Source organism: Camarhynchus parvulus, chromosome 1, assembly GCF_901933205.1.
Source record: "Camarhynchus parvulus chromosome 1, STF_HiC, whole genome shotgun sequence".
Taxonomy (NCBI): domain Eukaryota; kingdom Metazoa; phylum Chordata; class Aves; order Passeriformes; family Thraupidae; genus Camarhynchus; species Camarhynchus parvulus.
The window spans coordinates 81464505-81487199 of NC_044571.1; the positions used below are offsets into that span (position 1 = coordinate 81464505).

Genomic DNA, 22695 nt, shown 5'->3' on the forward strand with positions numbered 1-22695 from the left:
GCCAATACTTTCTTGGTGAAACATACCTGGCAAATACCTCTGGGCATAATTTAATTTACTTTTCAGCCTTGTGTTTCACTTCATTAAGGGAATTTAGGACTCTTCTAAGACAAATACATACCATGAGTTTGAACTAAAGAAAATTACAATAATAATAAAGCCCAGCATGATATGCTAAATGCTTGAAGTACTAAATTCTATTGTTCCACTCCATGAAAAATAAGGCAGACTATATTTTCCATACACTTAAAAGAAAACTACAAAGCATGAGTTACCTAGATAATATTTCACTTCTGTTTTGAAATTCAAGTTCTCTGAGTTTCCAAACTTGTGTGTTACCCTTTCTTCAGCGGTACCTCTCCATATTCTGAAATATAACCACTGAAACCACTCTCTTATTTACAGATATTTCTACCTTAAATTTACACCAGCCATGATTCCTACAGTGCATTAATTTTTCACATTCCCTAACAAACTAACTCCATCATGACACTTGAAAATTATTTAGAACAGATCAAGACTCTGTCTAGGCTTGAGATGATTTTTAGTAAGTAACAGACTATCTCTAGGCAAATGGCATTTTAAAAGAGCAGAAAAGTTCTTCATATTCAACTATGGTTTTAAAACAAATTTTCCTTCCTCTTCATGACTAAAAAATTAATTAAAACCCATAGACCACTTAAAATGGATAACCCAGGGCAAGCTAGACAAATAAAACCTTCATACAACACGTGGCAGAAACAGCACTGGAACACTGTACACTGGGACACCTCAAAGGCAATCTGTTGGTTTCTCTCCCCAGGGTTCAACTGCATTCCCAACCTCTCTCTCTCTCTCTCCAATCAAGCTTTAGTTTTCACTGCATTTAATCAGAAGAATTATTTACTTTTGACTTACTTCCAGATAACATAGATAAGGTATGCCAGTCTTTGGCAATTAAATTACCTTTGAACTGTTACCCATTGTGACCTGCCAGAAGAATTTTCCAGATCCCAGTACTATTTTAAAATACTTCTGACACATATGCCCCAAACCAAAACCTTAAACCAAAGGACTATAAAACAGTTCTATTCTTGTGGATACATTTTATCCATTGCTTCTTATTTACAAGAAGTTACAAAAGACAAGCTCTATACTCCTTCCGAAATAGATTTCACTAATGAGAAAGCTATAAGTATGTATGCCAATAATTTGAGCTGTTAATTGATGGTACAGAACACTCTTATAGGATAAGTTTTTAATTTTGAATTTTTTTTAACACATTTCTTTTGAAAAAGCTAAAAATTAGAGATTATTTTCTCAGGACAGAGAGAAGGGGCCTCATTTTAGATGAACAGGCACTCAGACCTGCCTGTAACCAAACCCTTTCTTTTAGTCTTGCTAATACCTTTCAAATATAAGGGGGTAATTTTATATGAGAAATTAATACTGAAACCTACTGGCACTTTGGATCTTACACAACATTCAGAAATATGATTTGGTTAAATTAAATTTACACCGTTTTGCAACATATTCAATTTATAAAACACACATGTTTTCTGTGTGCCAGCAACCCTTAACCAGCTCAGGAAAAACCCAGAGGATAAGATTCAAGAGACTAACAATCCTTTGTGGTGGAGATTATCATTTAATGCAAACTTAGTTCCATGTCATCTTCACATTACACAACTAATATGATGAGAGGTGTCATAATACCTCTTTTGAATCCCTCCATTGGCAAAATTAAGAAGTTCCTCCTCATGAAAAAAGTAATCACAGTTTCTGTTAATAATACAAAAGGTTCATGTCTCTATGGCTATAAGTCCACAGGCGAGTTTCCAGGAGTCTACACTGCACTCTGCTATGGCACGGTGGACTGTGAAGAAAGAGAGCAAGGAAAACCAGAGCTGGCAGTAATGTCACTTCAACTATGTACCCTCCTGTCCAAAGTTCTTTCAGTACACCTGTGGAACAAAAAGCAGTGCTGCACAAAGGAGTGTTTCATATTGCTGTTCTCACTGTTATGGATTCACTTGTACAAATATTAAAGAAATCACATTTTAAAGATCCTTACCGATCCCCTTGTTCAACGTTTAGCTAAGTGTGGTATTGCAAACACATCACTGGTATTAACTATGAACACAAATCCACAGAAATTACGTTTTACAGATATCTGGGCTAAATTCATAAAACTTTGCAATTCGCATTACTGAATTTACAGAAAACACACAGAATGGTGAAATCTCTGAAAAATTGCTTTAAACAAAAGCAAAAACTTGTCTTCTTCCAACAAAGTCCACTTTCAAGCATGGGTATCTACTGCCATCGCAATGCAAACAGTTGCACATATTACACTGCAAGGCAGTAAGCCATTTTAGGCTAGAAAAGCTTACATTTTTATGCTAACAGCCACAGAGGTCATGCATGGCTGGTATCAGTTGTGGCTCTCTGGGAATCATAACTCTACCATTAGATCTGTTGGCTACATCAGCCTACCTATTTCATGCATTTTTTCCATTTAAGGGTTCCACCCTCTCAGTTTATCCCCCTGCTCCTTCTCTGTGTGGATCCATTTCCCTCATCTACAGGGCCTGAGACCATCAATGTCCTGCGAGCTCATTGTCCTAACCAGATCTCTCCTTCCTGTTCAGCATCTCCACAGGATATCCACATCCTACGTGACACACTGGTTCTGGTGTATCATTGGCACAACGTGAATAAAATTGGTCATGTCCAGTAAAATTCTGGAAGTTCTCTCTGTGTATAGCCACCAAACTGATCTTCGCTTGTGCCAAATGTATTCCATCCTGCTGCCATGCACTCAGCAACTCCTCACAGCCCACTGCTGCCAACCCTTACTCCTCCTTACAGCTCTCCCTTGGGGACTCAGCACACAGCAGTAGAGGCTTCAGGAATGCAGAGCTGGAAAGCACAAAAAGTCACCTCTGAAGCAGCAGCCTCCTTGTATTCCTCTTGTCACTCATTTTAGCAGGCAGGCTGTTGCTGCTTTTGTTTCCTCAACCCCATCACTGCTGCCCTATCAGCTAGCGCCACAGAGACAGCAGGTCTGTCTGGCAGAGACTGGACACTGAGAGTGACTGATGGCAGCAGACCTGAGCCTCTTGCATGAAGACCAGAAGCAGAAGAAACAGCTGGAGAGGCTCTCTAGGTGGTGCCAGGTCTGGGCTCCCCAAATGCACGGCTCTCAGCCTTGCGTCATTAATGAAATGCATATTAAGATTCCCGAAGAGAAGCACAGCCATGGGATTTGATGTGATCACATCTGCGCCCACAATTTTTGGATCATTTAGGCATCAGCTAGAAGTGGTAACAGAAATGAATAGGGCTCTGCCTCATGCACCACCCCCACAATAAAATAACTGATAGGAATAACTAATTAACACAGACAACAACATATTGAATCCTGAGAATTAATTACTTCTGGGTTTGATTCCGTCCCACAGATGCTACTACGCTTAAACTCACCCAGGAGCAAAAGAACTGCTGAGAAGATTCTTCATGAACCTCTATGATTAATATTCCACAGTTAAATAATCTTTGGCACTATGCACCCAATTTTGATAATTAGTTTTGGCAGCATAATTATACAAACTCTTAACAGTGATTTCATATACCACATGCAAAAGTAGGAAGACCAAACCTATACATCCTCATTTTTTAATTTCTTCAAGGAAAATAAATGAAAAACATAAAAATTCTATATTCACAAAGACCTGATAAGGCCAAATGAATGAAGAAATATTGAAAGGAGAAATAAAAGGGACTGCCAGTGGGCATTCAATATTATAACTTATAAATCCACCTGGTGATGACAACTGGATCATAATGTACAGCTTTTCACGCATCCTGTGTCGCCTGTAGAAAAAATGTTTGCACAATAATCTGTTCAGTGGTACAGAAAGAATAAGGCCTTTTTTAAATTAATTTAAAACAAACAGGTATGACTTTTGCCTTCTAGCAGTGAACAGTTTTACCCTCTCTCAAATTTTAAATGGTGTTACATTTTTAAGTGCTGATGTGAAAGTTGAACAGCACTTTTGCACATTTGGATCGCTGCCTCCGTATTTTGAAATTTCCAGTTAAAAAGTTTCTCTGTTTTGATTTTCATTGCCAAATTCACACTTCTCAAACAGAATACAGTCAACTTTAGTTCATATTCCACTTTTTTTCTGGCCCCCTTTCTACTTATGTGTGCAAACATCCAGCAACTTCTTGGAAGAGCAAAAAAAATTTTAGTATGACTTGATAATTATATGCTTCTTCTGGAAAAATTAGCTCCATTTGAATAATGTAATTTCTCATTTTCAGACTAAGTAAATTATAATTACAATGGAATTCAATGAGAGAAAACATTTCTGCTGCATAAAGTCCAATAAAAATACAAGAGAGAAAAAAGGTATTTTCTTGTTTCTCCCACTGCCTTCTTACACAAAAAGCCAATTCTGGATCATTATTACATGTTTTATCTCTAAGTTATCTAGCTTAGTCTTAATTGCATTTCCACTGAGGCCCCAGGAATACCTTAGAAAAAGTATCACAGGACACCATACACCAACATGAAGCTGACTTTCTCACACTTCCTCTCTTGCTAACCATGGTTACATCTTCTCACCACTTATGTTACTGCTTCTCCTCTGCTTCTCTCTAGCCTTTGAGGTGGTTTAATAGATAAAAAATCAGAAGGAATATCTGAAGAAAAGATTTAAATTTTTTCTACCTTATCAGTGAGCTAAACTGGCTCAATAGAAGATGTATCAGATTCAGAAATTACTAATATTATTAACAAGAGACATCATTACATCTGTAGTTGTCCCAGTATTTTGGATTGCAAACAGTACAATTAGCTACTCTTTAAGAAAACCAATAATTTTCTTTTTCCATAATTCACATCACTGACTGGGTAACTACATAAACCTTTTGGGCAACCTGGTCATTAAAACATAGAAAATTAAGTATGCCTCACTACCTAATCAGGGAATTTGGAAAGGATGCACATATTAGGTAACTAACACTTCTGGAAATGGCATTACATTCGTCTGTAGAAAATAGCAGTACACAAAATTCAGAGAGGACCCATATATTCAGAAAAGCTAAAACTCCAGACAATGGCAGGACATGATATCTGAGGTACATCTTCAGACACTAATGCAGAGATACATTATTTTGTCACAAAAAAGAGATTAAGGCAACTTCATCAGCATAAGGAACATTTTACAGCACAGCTGGGACTCTGGGGTCAGTGTAAGTCAAGATTCCAGACTGAACACTGTGTCTCTGATAAGAACTTTTCGCAAACTTATTAGGAATTTGGTCAAAATAATATTACCATGAAAAAACACTGATGTTTCTAACACTGAAAAACCCCACACACTGTAGCATCCAGCTGTGGCAATGCCCAGATCATCCTTCACTTCCAGTGTCATGCATGACTGTAGTATTTTATTTTTTAAATTAAATTCAACCTAAGTATAAATGGCACCAACTCATATTGGAGATATTCAATCATCAACGTTCAAAACCATGTTTACCAGATATAAAACCGTACAAAGAAGGAAAAAAAATGTTCACCACAAACAGAAGTGTGTATGAGCAACATAATATTCAAATACATTTATCCTCTCTGGAATAATTGATATGCTAATACTTTGTGTATTACATGAAGTTACTATTTCTGAAAAGGTACAAAGGATGAAATAACCCCTCCACAGCTATCCAGGAATAAGTATTGATCTCCCGTGAATTTCTCTAGATTTGACCATCTTTAATAGAGAAAATTCAGTGAAAAACTGGAACCCAGCACTTGGCAAAGCAGCTGAAAGGCTCTCTTGAACCACTCTATCATATGGCTAAATAATGACTGAAGCAAAGAGAAGCATAAGCATTCTTTGAAAAATACTTCATTTCCAACTGGGCAGTATTTACATTTCTGTTCTCCTTTAAAACAATACTGGAATGTAGGTCTGCAAGTTATATGTAGTCCAGCTCTCTTCACTTACCTGAAGACAGTATGACTTCCAGGAATTTATAAAACACTATATTAATAAAGCATTATATCACACATAAATAAGAAACTAAAAAATATATATATTTAGCCTTACTTCTCCATGTCTTAAAGGTGTGATAGCTCCTCTTGCTACTGCCATCCGGAACAATGTTTCTGTGGCCTGCATCAACAAATACACAGACAAATTAGTCATTAAAAAACAGCTTATGACAGTTAGTTTCAACTTGTTATAATATTTTTTATATTTTCTGCTACCTATTTCTGCTAGCACCTATTTTAAAATTGAATTGCTCCAGTAATTCCTTTAGAACTACCTGCACAGTTTAGGCAAGGTGAGACATATTGAGGATTTTGGTCTCAGCCTAAGTAACAGTACATGATCCCTCAGGCAACATCACAGCTGTTCCAGAAGACTCTTTGAGCAGGTCAGAGATGCTCAGCCCCAGATAATTGTCCTCCAGAAGCTGTAAAGTAAAAGTGGGGTACTGTGGAAAAAATAACCATATAGTATTTCATGACTCATGAAACTTGATTTCAAAATTGCTGTTTAATAATATACATCTAAACTGACCAATGAGTATGAAAAAACAGTATGATGCAGTGCTATTCCTAAAAGCCCCTCTTAACTCTCAGTAATGGTGGGATTATAAAGCACGGCATTGTCATGTGCAAATGGCAGGGAATACAAATTTGGGGAAATCTCCTATCTTTAATTAGGTTGAATACCTTTCTGTGTTAGAAAATGTGCCCCCATCCTTTCCTTAATCCAGTGAGACAATTGGCACATATCTCTGATCAGATATAGGTTACTGGTTTAATGCAGACTATAATAGGTCCTGTACCACCTATCTTTCTACAAGCTGGTTGGAAAAAGGCATGAAAAAAGTCAGCAAGTTACATAAATTCATGGATTGGCACAACAGCATACACATGAACAGATTTGTTTTAAAAATTTGTTTCCATAGCAAACAGTGAAGATGGTTTCAATTTCAACTGCAAAAAACCACGGTTTTAATATCTGGTTCTAATTTAAAAAATACCCTGACATTGAAGGATCTGTGTTAAGGAGTAGTTAGCAGGCTGTTCAGGAAAAAAACAACAACAACAACAACCACATTTAGAAAGTTTATAAATAAAAGCAGTTTGCAGTAGTTGATCATCTTTCCAAACAGTGATTTGGAAAAAAAGCATCACAGTGTTTCCATGCTCACACGACTTGCTGGATTCTTGCTAACACTACCTTAAGACAGCTGTATCTCAATAAATATGGTATCAAAGACCTCTCTTGAGATTAATTCGTCAGTCTTCCAAGAGACAGATTAAGTGAGGTTTACTCCTTCCTACACAATTTTCCGCAGAAAATAACTTAATAAAAGATATTTTAATTACCTTACGTACTCCCCACACACCTGTAAATGAATGTGTACACTCCAGAACATTGGGCTGCAAAATCTATTACTTCATTTACACCCACAAGGATGCAGGGCAGTGCTCCACTGTGATTCTGCTTCTCAAACCTTTCTTCTCTGAGAGATGAAGTGAACTGCACACAGCCTTTTGTATTTCACGAAATTGGCTTCTTTCACCAATATTTTTAGGGATGTTTCAACCAAATTGAGCATTCTGTCAATACAGCTAAGCTGCTTTTGTTTCTTTTGAAAACCACTGGTGTGTGTGACTTTCTTTTCACATCTACTAGTAAGAGATCTCTCTTAGTACACTTGTACTCACCTTGTTAATGCCAGCTGTCAAACCCATTCAGAAACAAGGAAAAACCACAGCAATAGCAAATGCAACATCACAGATGCCTTCCAGTAGGCCACCCTCCACTAAGAAGATTAGCCCTACAAACACAGCTTCCCAGACCAACTGCATGGTGGGGATGAGGCCACCTGTAGCCTTTGACTGGCAATGACAAGGCTGCAGAAAGAGCTGTTGGGGGTTTCAGTGTGCAACATCCAAGAAGAGGCTTAAAGAAGTTCATCTTTCAAAACAGTAATCAGCCCAAGCCTACTGCTGGTATAAGCTTTAAGGTGAAAAAGGTGGACACTGGCAGTAAATAGTTCAGGTCTGCATTCTTTTGACAAAGCAAACTAGCTTGGAACATGTGGAGATTCAGTAAGGCAATGTCCTACAAGGCAGAAGAGCATGATGCAACCATTAAGAATATTTTAACATCTTCACAGTGCTATTACATCACAAAGACTAATGATAAAAGTAATCAGCTAGCAAAATTTTGCCAGTCTTAAAATGTAAGTTTATCTGTAACAGTTCTGTTTTTTTAAAGCTTCCACACTGTCTTCAATTTCTATCTTTTTCCCTTCTGCCTTTCCTTTCTGCAAATGCAGAAACAAACAGAATCATACTGGACCATGTCCAAGGAAGTGTAGCAGCCCTGGGAAAAGGTCTGGAACACAGGTCTTATGAGAAGCAGCTGAAGGAGCTGGGGGTGTTTAGTCTGGGGAAAAGAAGCTCAGAAGGGACCTTATCCCTCTCTGCAACTGCCTGAAAGGAGGCTGTAACCAGGTGAGGGTCAGTCTCTTCTCCCAGGTAACAAGTGACAGGACAAGAGGAAATGGCCTCAAGTTACACTGGGGAGAGGTTTAGATGGGATATTAGGAAAAGTTTCTTCCTGGAAAGGGCTGTAAAGCACTTGAACACAGGCTGCCATGGGAAGTGTTTGAGTCACCATCCCTGGACGTATTTAAAAGCATTTGGGAACATGGTTTAGTGGTGGACTTGGCAGTGCTGGGTTAATGGATGGACTCTATGACCTTAAAGGCTTTTTTCAACCTTAACAACTCCATGATTCTCTCTGATCCTCCTCAAGTTCCCTTGAACCAGCTTGTCTAGGCCCATTTTCAGCATCTCAAAGATTGGAGGTCTCACGACCTCTCTGATCAACATGTTTCAGCATTTCAAAACAACATTTTAAGTGACAAGCCCACAAAAAAAATGCAATTTACAGATGACCTGTAAATTCCTTCTGCTCTCCAAAGAAACACAGCCCAATTCCTCAAATTCTCTCTAAGTGGTGGAAATGCTTAGTGCCAGCCAAGTGGAAGGCCATCCTGCAGTTTCTAGCTGTGACAAGCCAAGACACAAGGAAATCCAAAAACATAGAACATCCTGCTGGCATTTGAGCTGCACATGTTGGATATGAAATAATAAGCATAAGGGTGGAGAAAGTCAAAATATACATGGACTGTATTTTTTTTTAATGTTAGAGACAAACTTCATCATACTTAATACTCCATATAAAGGATAGAGGAAAAAAAGAAGTTGTATGAAGAACCACAACGGCAATATAAAAACAACAATATTTTTGCACACCTCAAATATTTTCTAAAATTATATTTATGATAATATCTTGCTGAGAGTAAAAGGATCCCTATAGGACACCAAATCTACTTTGACTAAAAATCCTGTTTATTGAACACATCTTGCCTGACATATCCTTGGTATGCAATTTCAAATCTACCAAAGTTACCAGTATAATAATAGTCAATATTCATGCTGCAAAATATTTGCCTACAACTTTTTTCAACACTGACTAAATCTATTAAAGACATTTGAGTTCAAAGGATTTACTTTTAAGTAATGTGTTAAAAGATACCAAGTACATTGAAACAGCAAGTTTATTTCATTGTATTAAATCTGCTAAAAATATACAGACCTATTGCTCTGTCACAAATCAAACTAGGCATAACTTTCCATTTAAGAAATACTAATACTATTGTCAAAGAAACTGCTGACTAGGAATTTAACTAATTTTTAACTGTTTTTCACTGACTATTACAATATAATCGGATATTTTAGAAAGCCGTAAAAACTTGAGATTTATTTGCATTCAATTCACTGTGAATAAGCCTTCTACTCAGCCTTGGGAGTTAGAGGTTCCTAAGAAAGCAAACTGTCAACACATGGTTTTAGTGATCTCAGTGTGAAATAAATGTGTTGCCAGGATGATTGTTACTGAATCCTAAAATTGTTGCTTGTTACAAAGAACGTGTAGTGTGTTACATTATACTGAGGTGAAATGGCAGCCTGAGGTAGGCTACCACTCTGCAACGCCGTGCAAGCTCTAATGTCATCTCCAGACAAAGATGACCAACTGTTCCCACTCCAACAAAGCAGTTGCTTCTGATCAAATTCTTTGCAAGTGGGTAAAAAAAAACATCACTTGTATGAACCAGAACTAAAGTGGAAGATAATTGTGCATTATTGATGGAAATGGTAGCAAAAACAGAAATACTGCATTAGATTCCAGATGTCTTGAATTTTCTAGGTATGCACAAAAATAAAATGGTCTCACATAATACTTCATCAGAATAATTACTATTTTACCAAAGTTAAAACGGGAAATACAAGCAATGAAGAGACTGATCACACAAGTTAATGAATTTAGAAATGCACGCTTTTTAATCACCTGACAAATTTTGGCATTTCTTCTACATGTGCATTAAAAAACCCAAAACAAAACAGAAAAAAACCCTATTTGAATTTAAATTATGCAAATTATTTATAAGAATAAAAAAGGATGAAATACCACAAAAGACATTTTTTCTCTCCTAGAAGGTTTGCTGATCTTGGATACAACAGCTAGCTGACAGCTCTGGCCTGTAAAATTTGTGCTTCTTTGTGAAAAGCAAATTACATGAAAAAAGGGTTTTGACAGTCTATCCAAAATCATTAATAACAATCTTTCAACTTGATTATATATGAACTATCATTATAGCCCTTATTAGCTAACTATCACACAACTTTTGAAAACAAGGAGTGCTAGATAAAAAAGATCTGGTGAGATTCAGAAGCAATAATGACTAGGAAAACACAGAAGTTTTTGAATTTTTTTTTCCTCAATTCTGTCCACAAAAAGTCAAATGTAAAGCAACTGTCTGCATTTAAACCTTACTCAAGATGACAGATTTAACTGAGGAGCTTAATTACTGTTACAACTTTTGATGAAATTACCACAGTACCAAACTAAAATTCATTGCATTCTACATACTTTAGAGATCTAAAATATTTTATAAATATGTTAAAATACAATACTGAAGCTGAACTGAAGCTTTTAAAAAGACAGATATGTAGATTCCTACTCTCTGAAAAACCATTAGAAGTTCAATTAATTCCATTGTACAGATGTGAATTCCATATACCTCCATCTTTTACTTTGTTGAATGACTGAATGTCTCTGCCCTCGTTACTGAACTATTGGAACCTTATTTGTACAATGCATAGATCAGCCTATATCTGGCATCCGCGAGACACAAGCTCTTTCCAGCCACCCATTCACAGATCAAATAATATCCTACCCTTACTTTCAATAAAAGTAACTTAACTGTGAACTCTCTAAAGACTAAACAATTTAAACCCCATGATAAAGCATGTTTTACAGAGTTTATGAAAGCCTTATATCCATTTTCCAAAACATCTCTATTTTTTTTCCCAAATTCAGCTTTCAGAATGTGTTGCACCAAACAACCACCTTTGCATCCCATAATACTTAATATCCCTCTCCTCTGGTTACTTACCCAACATTTGTGCAAACAAAGCACACATCTGGCCGTGTATCTTATAAGTACTATTGAAAATGTCCTTCTTTCTTAAATAATAAACATGTGTTGCTTCTCAAACTAGAGATTTGGAGAGGTGCAAAACACATCACTAATACAGCATAAAAAAATCAGTATTAAAACTAACAAGACTAACAGCATAGTAACTTTTTTTGTCTTGCTTGTTCCTGAAAGCATTTGCAGATTTGTCATGTAAACATAGGTTCAAATTCGCACACAGTTCAGTGTAACTTCTAGTCCATTTAAAAATTCTGTTTGCTCACTGACCTGAATGTGCACTTTCAGGGTTAATAAACTACCTTATGAACTAATTTATCTCTACCTTCTACCTAACTAACTAAACTATCCTGATCTTCCTCCCTGCTGCAGTCTGCTCAGGAACCTCAGCCTCTCCTTAAAGAGCTTTATAATTTAAAATTGCAGAACACACACTCAACAAATGAACAAAGCATGGAAATAATCACATGATATATGCTGCTAAGAGGATGAAATAAAAAACATTTGTATGTATTTATCTTAATCTGAAGCTAGTAGTTTGCAATTGTGGTATTTGTAACATTTGCCAAGATCATGATAATTGCTTTTCTTCTCCTGACTTCTACCTGTTTCTCTCTCTTTCCTTCCTCCCAGCCCCCTCACAAAAAATGCTTGGTATTTACATTGGGATTCCTGGTCCCAGCCTGTAACTGACTTTCACCTTTTTCTAGTTTTCTCTGCACAAAGGATTGAAGGGCTCAACATTGCAATTAACGAAGTATCAGGATGCCAGAAAAAAAAAAAAATCCAGCAGTATAATGCTCATGAACTGAATTACCCACAAACCAGGCCAGCAGCCAGCATGGGAAACTGGAGAAATAGGCCATTTAATCTCTCCTGCCTTGACAGAAATGCCAGAGAAAGGAGGTCCAAGCAGCCTGCTCCACCATCATCATAGAGCAGAGGTTTCTCTGCCTGAGAAATGATCCAGTGAAGCCAACTAAAACCTTCCTTTTTTCCAATCACACAGCAGAGGGACAGCAAACAGCTGCAAGCCAGGCTGCAGAAAGCACATGACAACTGTCAAACCTGGTTTTGATTAGTAATGCTGCCAGAGCAGAAAAGACAGTGGCCAATACACCAGTCTGGCCGGACCAGCAATATACAAGCACATTTGCTTGTACAGTCAGTGATCACTCCAGGATTTAGGGGCAGCACAATCTTCAGATTTTCAGCTCCAAAATGGTGAGAAGGAGCACTCATCATGCACCATCTCCTTCTATCCCCTTTGAAACTGATCCATGGAGAGCTTTACTGCTGCCTGGCCAAAGGTTGCTGAAGGAACAACATGCAGAAACAGCAGGTCTGACAAGGCTTGATGCAGTCACCAAGTTTTCAGGATAAAACGGCGACACTGCCCTGAGTCCAGAGCTGCAATGAACTCCAACACCATGCAGAACTATTGAATGGTTTGGGTTGGACGGGGCCTCTAAAGACCATCTAGTCCAACACCCTTGCCATGGGCAAGGATCCCCTCCACTGGACCAGGTTGCTCAAAGCCCCATTCAATCTGGTCTTAAACATTTCCATGGAATGGGGCAGCCACATCTTGGGACAAACTGTTCCAGTGCCCTCTCATCATCTTTGTAGACATGCTCCAACAGGTCCAAGTCCTTTTTATGTTGGGGACCCCACAGCTGGACACAGCACTCCAGGAAGGGTCTCATGAGAGCCGAGCAGAGGGACAGAATCCCCTCCCTCACCCTGCTGCCCACACTGCTTTGGATGCAGCCCAGGATGAGGCCAGCTTTCTCGGCTGTGAGTTCACATTCCCAGGTCATGTTGAGCTTCTCATTCACCAACAGCCCCAAGTTCTTCTCTCCAGGGCTGCTCTCAATCCATTCTCTGCTCAATCTGTATTTGTGCTTGGGCTTGCCCCAACCCAAGTACAGCATCTTACACTTGGCCTTGTTGATCATCCTACACTTATTACTACATCTTTGCCTGTCCATCCATCCATTTTAATTCTTTGCTGTGAGATAGTAGCACCACACCCTCCTCATCTTAAAAGCACCAGTGAAAGAAACACAACAGAAGACAGGGTGTGTGACATCGCAACAGGCACCAGGATGTTCCTGCAGAATTCATTCCCAAGCTATTTTAAGTAAGTGAAGCCAAATTCTTCTGCCACACAAGTTAAATAAGACTGAGGTGAACTTCCATGGTTCACCTGTAGTTCCTTAGTGTGTTATTGGGACAACAGAGAGCAAAATCAAAAGATCCTTGATCTCTATTCTTCACTCTAACCCCTGAAAAATGGCAGATGTTTAAATACCAGTAAGCTATTCCAGCCTTGGATCTTGTAACAGACATTTACTATGACCAGGAAATTAATGAGAGCTGCATATTTAGACAGCTTTATTTCATATTATCCAAGCATATGTTCTGGAATTCCAGACTAATTTAAACAGTCATTTACAATTCCTTTATCTGCCTTCATTGACCAGAATTTCTTGTCAGCATGAACTCTGAGTGGGTTCAATTCAGTCCTTCAGTACATTCCCTACAACTTTTACAAGATTTACATTTAATGTGTTTCACAACCAGCGCCCTTTTTCTTTAGGGGATTACCTCACCTTTTACATTTCCCACTGGTAGCAATTTTAAGTAGTAGTTCTCTGTATTTGCAAATGGAATAGAAATTTCTTTGTCTCAATTGGTTTGTTTCCATGTATTGTGATTTACTTACAGTATTGTGTGCGAAACCAATATGAATACAAGCCAAATAACATTTTTAAATTAGTGATTTATCACGATCAGGGTGTAAAGAGTACAATAGATTACATCGACTTCGCATGAGACACAACTCACTTCCCAAACTCATTGTTTAAACACATATATGTCACACAATCTTTCAGAACTAATTAGAAACAGAGCACACAGGTTAACACTACTTCATTTTTGGGGCAGCTTATAAAAACGTTTTAGCGATGGTAGACAAAAGCTAAATTGCTTTTGAGGAAGAATATGGCTGTTCTGGTGACGACCTAATAAAAGACTGTGATTTATCATATGGTCTTATCTATAAAACACTTAACTAAATCAGATATTGATTGTGATTGAAACCACTTAATATAAAAAATCAGCAAGAAAATTCAGAAAGCCATATACTACATAGGAAATGGTAATTTACTACGAATGTAACGTAGTGCTCTGAATCATTTTTTAATCAACTTTTTTTCATTTTAGGAGGGCTAATTGCTTAGAACAGTATTTTGAGAACTGGCGGAAACACTGGTCAAATGGCTTCTGTTCCCAAGAAAGCTGTTCTCATTTTGGCCATGAGTAACTAATAGAAGCCCTCACTTACGGGCTGCACAAACACTCAAGAGTTTGCAAGGGAAGCCATTTCAGACAAACTAAATGAGCAAGAATTCTTATTCCCAAGCACTTTTCCTCAAAATTGACAGGAAAAGAGTCCCTCCAGCATCTAAGAATCACCCCTCTCTGCCAAGCAGTGCAAAGCCCATAGGAAAGCATGCATGCATGCTGTTTTCTCTTTTTAAGAAAAGCAGGAAACTTTTATCACAAGACTAGTCTCAGGAGGAAGTCACTCTTCTCCTTCACATACACCATCAGAAGAGCCATGTCTACTTTCAGCCTTAAGGCTGTTGACAGAAGCCATGGTGCAGCTGTACTCCACAAGCCCTACTGCATTACGCACATGTACAACAGCAAAAAGTAGTAAAATCTGTCAAATCTGCTCAAACAAAAGGCATGAGAACTCACCACCTCTAATTTTGTAGCTAAAGAATTCTAAATGTATAAATCTGTAGGATTTACCCATAGGTCTAAAACACTTCCCTTCTGTTTCTCTGTCATGCCAGATGGATACTCCTCCTTCTTGCTCTTGACTGTTTTCCATGAAGGGAAAGTAGCTGCCCTGACCCCGCAATGGATGAACTACTGCATCCAGCCCAGCCGCATGACCAGAGCACAAACAGCAAATGTCAAAGCAGAAGAAAGCACCTCTAGCAAGCTGAACTAGTAAAATGCCCTTAAAAATCAAGGCATGAGCCAGACTCGGACTCAAGCCACCTGAAATGAAGTTGGCTACGACCTCCATATCCTGACACTCATTAGATCCAGAGAGACTTTCAGTCAGAACTACTCAAAGACCACTGCAGGCACCAAAATTACTGTAGTGAACTGACTTCAATACTATGGAATATTCTTGCCTGGTATATAATAATTTGGTAATTGCTGCCAACTAATTTTGTCAACCTAACAATAATGGTTTTGTATAGGGAAAAAAGTGTAGCCTACTCTAACTCAAGAAATAGGGGACTTGATTTCTATTTTCAGGTTGTCTCAGTGGATATATGACTTTCACCAAAATTCAGATGGTTGCTATAGACAGTAGTAAAAGAAGGAAATGAAGCTACATGGCAATCAGTGCCAGTTCTGTAAAACCCCTCTCCTCTTTCTCTAAAACTTGGGAGGCAAATCACAAGAAAACACAATGAGATTACTGGTAAAACAAGCAGAGTGCAGAAAGAAGGGCCAGATTCTAGCTTCTGTTTTACTTATCTGACATCAGGCAGGACAATTGAAACACAGAGGATTCTTCTGTAAACAAGTAGTGTGGTCTTCTTTCCCAAGGGTGGGAGACCCTCAATCAAGAGATCCTAAAAATCTGTTCCTGATGGTACTACCAATTCCTCATCCAAAAGAGGAGTAATGCTTTTCATTTACCTCCCAAAAGTCATAAAGAATATTGACTTAGTTATTTCCCTACACTGCCTTGAGAACATACAGAACAATTACAATTCCAGTGTGGTAAAAAATGTAACCAAAGAAATTTGGAAGTAGTCAAGGACAAATGCCTCTGCTTTCTAATACTGAATCACACCAAGTTACTGAATACTTTTTGAACACAATCCAAATAAATAATTCCATGATTCTACTTCTCATGCAAAAAATGGTTACTATATTTATCACTCAGAGTTCACTCATGAGAATAAATTTTAAGAGATTGTGACGTATTTACAGACTGCAGGTAAGGAGAGTAAGAGAAAAGTCACTGGAGGAACCTGTATCTTATGAAGTTTTGAACACACCAATTGTTAGAGTTATGAAACTGAGCAGCTGCTAATCTGCAAGACATCTATAATCCTTTATTGGGAATGAGCAATGTTCCCAAGGAAAAGACAGTGACTGCACAGTTAAAGGCCACTGATTCAGATCACAGGAGGCACTATTAGTACATCTACTGCTAGATTTACTAAATCAGAAATTGCAGCAGGGCCCTAAGCTAGTCCAAGTGATGTAAGGCTGTGTCACAACGTTGGGAAGGTAATGAGGAGATGGCCTAAAGTTCAGTTCAAATATAGCTCAAAGTCTTGCTTCCAGCCTCAGGGACAGACAAACAGAATCTCTTCACCAGACCAGTTTATTCACACTACATTTACCTATTCTCTTTATTTGAAACATGCAATGAACTCAACAAAACTATAGAGAGTTTAAGATTTACAGCACTTTAACCAAGTTCAAAACAACAAGAAAGAAGATCTTTGACAGGGAACAAAATGTACAGTTATTCCTGGCAAGGTTTAATGGTACCAAACACATGTAGTGGGTCTGTTCCATAAACTGCACTGGATTGCACAGACAGGTTTATTTAACCACTCTGTACATTAGCACAGCCAAATAATAGCTCATACTTCTTCAGCAAAAAGTACATAAATTACAACAAGTAGACCGTTACAGAACAAGGAATTGTCTAAGGAATATAGCAACACTGAAAACAATTTAGAAACCACAGCAGACAATCAAGTGAGCCTAAAATACACAGTGCTCCCCATCAAATGAGCAAATTAATCCTGATAAGTGCAAAAATGTCAAACAAGAACATAAATCAGAAGCTTTCAGTTGGACTCACTCTTCAGAAAGCTTTCAAAATATGGCTGAAAAAAAGATGCCTCTGTTTTGCAACCAGAGTAGCTAGCACCATGATAGGTTTAAGTACCATATGTCAGGTCAGGTCTTCACTACAGGTTTTTCCCTCTCATCTATCAGATGTTTAAGATCTCACCTCTTCACTGACAGAATATACAGGGAAAAAAAAAAAAACTGGTGCTAAAATGGAGGGGCTTCATTGGCCCTTAAAGAACTTGCATAATCAAAACACCAGAAAAACTGTCATTATGAACAGTCAACAGTAAGATGCTCCTCCAAGACAGCTCTGTTCCACACTTTATGCTCACACAAGTATCTATACAGAAACACTTTCTGATTGCAGCCAACTCCTTCACTCAGTAGAAGGAGAGAAGGATGAATTACCACTTCACAAAAGCCTACAAATAAAACAGCTTCAACTAAAGCAGTGAGGTGTGGATTTGTTTTTTCAAATACATGCCTTACCAAAGCAATTAGCCAACACTCATCTTTCTTAAGTCTGGATTTAAATGTCCAGTAGCTGTTCAAAAATAAGTTACCAAACAGAAGTGTCCAAAAAAGGCTAATGTGAAAGGTTTGTCATCAAGTTGGAAGAGGGCTGTCATCAAACTAGCCAGCAAATCATAAGGACTAGCACAGGCTACAAGTAAATCCTATTCCAAAAATTGACAGCCTTCATAACTAATAAAGACCCTCTGTGGAAGGAGTCCGAATAATTTAAAATAAAATATAAAAAGGCAAATCCTTTTTTAGGAGGGAAGTATGTGTGCATGTGTATGTAGAAATGGCTAAAGGGCCATTCTCAATCCTTTCCTATAAACCAAGGTCTCATTTCCAGAATATACTACAGATACAGTTGCAGAGCAACACATGGTCATTAACAGCCAGACCCCATTACAACTTCCAAAATGCAAGTGCCACAGAAACATGGAGAAGTGACTCGGGATTACGCGTCAGAAATTGCTGGAGTCTCTGTGGCTGGCACCCACAGAGCCAGAAAGGCAGAATGAATGGATCCCTCAGTGGTTTATACTAATTAGGCACATTTCTGAAACTGGTGCTGTGATTGCCTCGTCCACACTAATTGAGCACAATGCAAAGCAGTGCTCTGAAATGCCAAATGGCACATTTAACAACCTTATAAAGGAGCCAGGAGTACAGATTCCTTCTTTTTTCCCTTAATAAAAAAAAAAAAAGCACTGGCCTAACTTGTTGCTGCACAATACAGAGAGCTGGAAAGTGCCCAAAATTGCTCTGTAAGTGTTGTTTTATTAGCTTGAGACTGTTAATAAATATATTGTAAATGAACTTATACTTGCTTGGGTGAACATAAAGAAAGAATTGTATCGCTGTTCTTACAATGTTTGCAATTTACTCTAGTTCTTCACTTTTTTTTATCCTAGTTACACTGTTTCTATACTAGTTTACCTTAGCAACTGACATTTATTTGGGCCATAAATTACCCTAATGCAGTTTAGTGCTCTTTCATAAATTTTACTAACACAACACTTACAGAACATAGACTTGTATTAATTAAATCCATGCCTGCACAAATCAAACACTTCCTTTTAATGTTTTTACTTACTGCTAATTCTGGAAAACATACAAAAGGACAAAGGCTTTCTCTTCTCTTTCACCAGGTGTGAATACACATATACATAAATATACATATAAAATGTGGGAGTTTGAATGTGTATCTTATTACCAGTGTGTCACAGCTGATAACTGACAATCTCTGAGAAGAAAAATACTATCTTCCAAAAACTTGGCATACTGAGCTACAAATTTGATCCTTTCATTAAGAGAAACTTAATTAACTTAGCAATTTCCACTTTTGACTTTACTACTGCAAGACTCCCATTACTTGTCAGAAACAGCTTCAGCAATTTCAAACCCTAAATGTTAAAAGTCTTTTAAGATTAACACTTCAGTCCAGTAATAGAAGTTTAAGAAATTTGAAAAAAGGCTTGTTTCCTATAGGAACAAAAAAAGGTTTGAGGTTCATATTGATAAGACAGGAACTGTAAATACTAAGGTAATTTTGGTCTTGTAATGCTTTTCATGCCCAAGTTTAGTTTTAAAATGCAAAAAATAAAGCTTCTGTTATGCAATATCTGCATATGAATATTCAATAAATATTCTGAATAACTATAGCAGTAGAACACACTACAGTAAGACACGACAGATATATGACAATGCATGTAATATGCACTTAAGATGTTACCTAGCCACATTTGTCTTCTATTTGCCAATATTTGAAAATGCGATGTATTTTGTACAGAAAATACATCGTACTAAATCAAAAGCAGAACAACCTGAGGTGCTGCACACCCTATCCTGGGCTCCTGACACATGGAACTTGAGGTGAGCAGCAAAACAATCCCACCACTGACATACCCAAGACCTCACAGAACATCTACAACCACAAAGCACTCAGACAGACTGCCCTGTGTAAGGGAGCATCTGCTCTACTGGAAGCAGAGCATGAAGCCCCAGGTTTTGTGTTTAGCCTGCTCTGGTCACTCACTCACTACAAGAGTAAGGGCAGGTCTGTGTGCCCCCAGCTGCACACACACACACCCCCCAATCCCACCCCAGACAGCAGGAAGCATTGCTCCCAGGCACACATAAACTCTACACAGGCACTTAATCTGACATGACATATTTGTGAACAATTTCAGCTAACACAGCAGCACTTACGCCACAGTAAAACCTTAGAAATACGATAAACAATTTACAAGAGCAGTACAGTCACCACCAGTGTTTGTTTTCTCAGTGGTCTTTATTAAACCAAATCACCGGGATTAAAGCTACTACAGCAAAAACTGGAGTCAGACATGAGTGGGTTGACAACTCTTCTGTTTGTTCAAGCCTCCTTACTGAGAAGACTCGAGTTAAATATGACCAGAAATAAATTTGTCACAATACAATTTTAATTCTCAAATATCTGGAACCAATTAACTTTGGGAAAGTTTCAAAAGGGCCACCCAGTGATATACACAAAATCATTTGTGTCTGCTGTCTTGTTTGTGATAATTTTTTTTATTGCTACCTCAGTTTCAGATGTCAGAGTAATGACTTCCACATTCCGATAAAAATGTGAATTGAATCCATATGGAAAAGATGCTCAAGCCCATCAAAATCAAAAGCGCTCCCTTATTTCTACGTTTTTATACAAAGAATTTTATAAAGCCTAACATTTTGACTATTCTTAATTAAAACCAGGAAATTTTTAATATTCTCAAAGAATCAGATACGTCTTTCCGTGACGTAACTGTTACTTAAGGGAAAGGTTAACGTAATCTATTTTACTTAAAAGTTTCCAGCTAAAATTAGCATGTAACCCTTCAAAAGACATAGCAGCCCTAATTGCCAAATGATTCCATTTCCTGTTAAAATTATTTAGGAAATACACATTATTATGATTATTTAACGTTCCACACATTCAGATATTTACATCAAAGATTCCATATACAGCATATTTATCTTCCCACTGAAAAATAACCTGAGGAAATTGCCAAGACTCAAAAGAAGACTAAAAGAAGCTATCTCCTTCTTCAGTCACAAAGTCAACATCTTTTCCATCCTTCCAGCTTGAAAAAAGAAATACCTCACCACTCCTCTAGGAGTTTGTTTCTCCTAGCTAACAGAGAATGAACAGAGTTACAGGCAGAACCCATATACACAGCTCTCTAAAACCATCCAGTATCTCTTTGTATTTCTTTTTGAAAAATATCACTTCTGCCCACATTTTCTATGACAATTAAAGCATGCAAGTGCTTTTAAAGTAACGAGGAGGGAAGGGGAAGAGATCTGCATTATCTGACAAGGTCAAGTAAAACTATGGAATCAGTGTTACAGAAGTCTTCCTAATCACACAGCTAAAAGCTCCCCCCTGTCCATCCATTGGAATAGAGACTCCCACATTTGTCAGGGACACAAGCTCAGCTGAAAAGAGCTCCCTCCCCATCTTGTATACACTAAACAGAGCATTTAGTAAGATACATCCACCCAAGCACACACCATGTCTGAGTAACCAGGTGCTAACAACACACACTGTTTGTCCAGGGATTCCACCACAAACACTCTGAAGTGCCAAATGCCATGGGCCCTCCCTGCATTTTCTTTAGCACCTGTTTCACCTGGGTTTTTTTACATAAGGTAAGAAGAATTAAGAATTAGGCCCAGAAAATCCTGCTTATGTATGCTCAATTAATTATGCCATGGACAGCTAGGAGAATGAAAAATAAATACACAGTTAAGAGCCTAAACACCATGAGGCAGTGGGAAGGGGTGGGATGTGCTTCAGCAAGCTCTGCACAGGACTCCTGGCAGTCCAATAGGTCACCCCATAATGCCTTCCTGCTGTTGGAACTGAACTGGCCTGAGGTGCAAGACCTGCCGCTCCAGGTGTAGGTGTACAAAGCCTTTGAATTCCCACTCCACAGGCCAAAGAAGAAATATCTGCATTAGATCCCAGAGCACAGGCCCACAAAGAGATCCACAGCACAGCTAGCACAATTCCTGGTTTCGAAAAACCACCAGCAACAAGTGCCTGAAAAATACCGTCCCTGCCGTACAGTGAAGGAAATTCCAGGGCACAGCTGCCAAAACAACATATAGGATTGCCACATGTGATTGCCCTAATGAATTATTTTTCCCACAATTTCTCCTGCAGCCCACAAGAAAGCTTTTGGGATCCTAATTGCCCCGCGTCGCTTTGCATCTCCGTGCATCAGTTTGTTTTGAACTGCTAACAGTTTTCTTTGGCATCCCTTCATTCCTGTATTACAAGTAAATAATTCATCACCATTCCCCCTCTCCATACGAACACGATTTTACATTTCTTGTCTCCTACTCATTCTCCCCCAGGCTAAGTTTACTGAACTTAGCTCCTCCACTTACACATGTTCTTCAACACCTTTGCATCTTTATTTTTCCATGAGGTACTTTCTCTACTTCTATTACACTTTAAAGAGGACCAGAACTGCAGACAGCAGTAAACCTGTCAGCACACCCATGATTTACATAGTGGCATGATAATGACTTTTCAGTTTTATCCTCTACTCCTTTCCCAATCATCCAAAATATTAAATGGAAGGGAGTAGGGAAAATGGGGGTGTTTAATAGCTACAAAATGTGGGATTGACATTTTCCTCATATTTTTGACTTCCTGTC

At 38.2% G+C, this 22695-nt stretch overlaps 1 protein-coding gene across 1 annotated transcript in view; it reads right to left on the reverse strand.

Moving 5' to 3' along the window:
* TMEM135 (transmembrane protein 135) overlaps positions 1-22695 on the reverse strand; it is a 155942-nt gene that overhangs the window by 82165 nt on the left and 51082 nt on the right. Inside the window, exon 5 of the mRNA XM_030960739.1 lies at positions 6099-6164. Coding sequence (XP_030816599.1) covers positions 6099-6164 — 66 coding nt within the window. The remainder of the gene's footprint in view (positions 1-6098; positions 6165-22695) is intronic.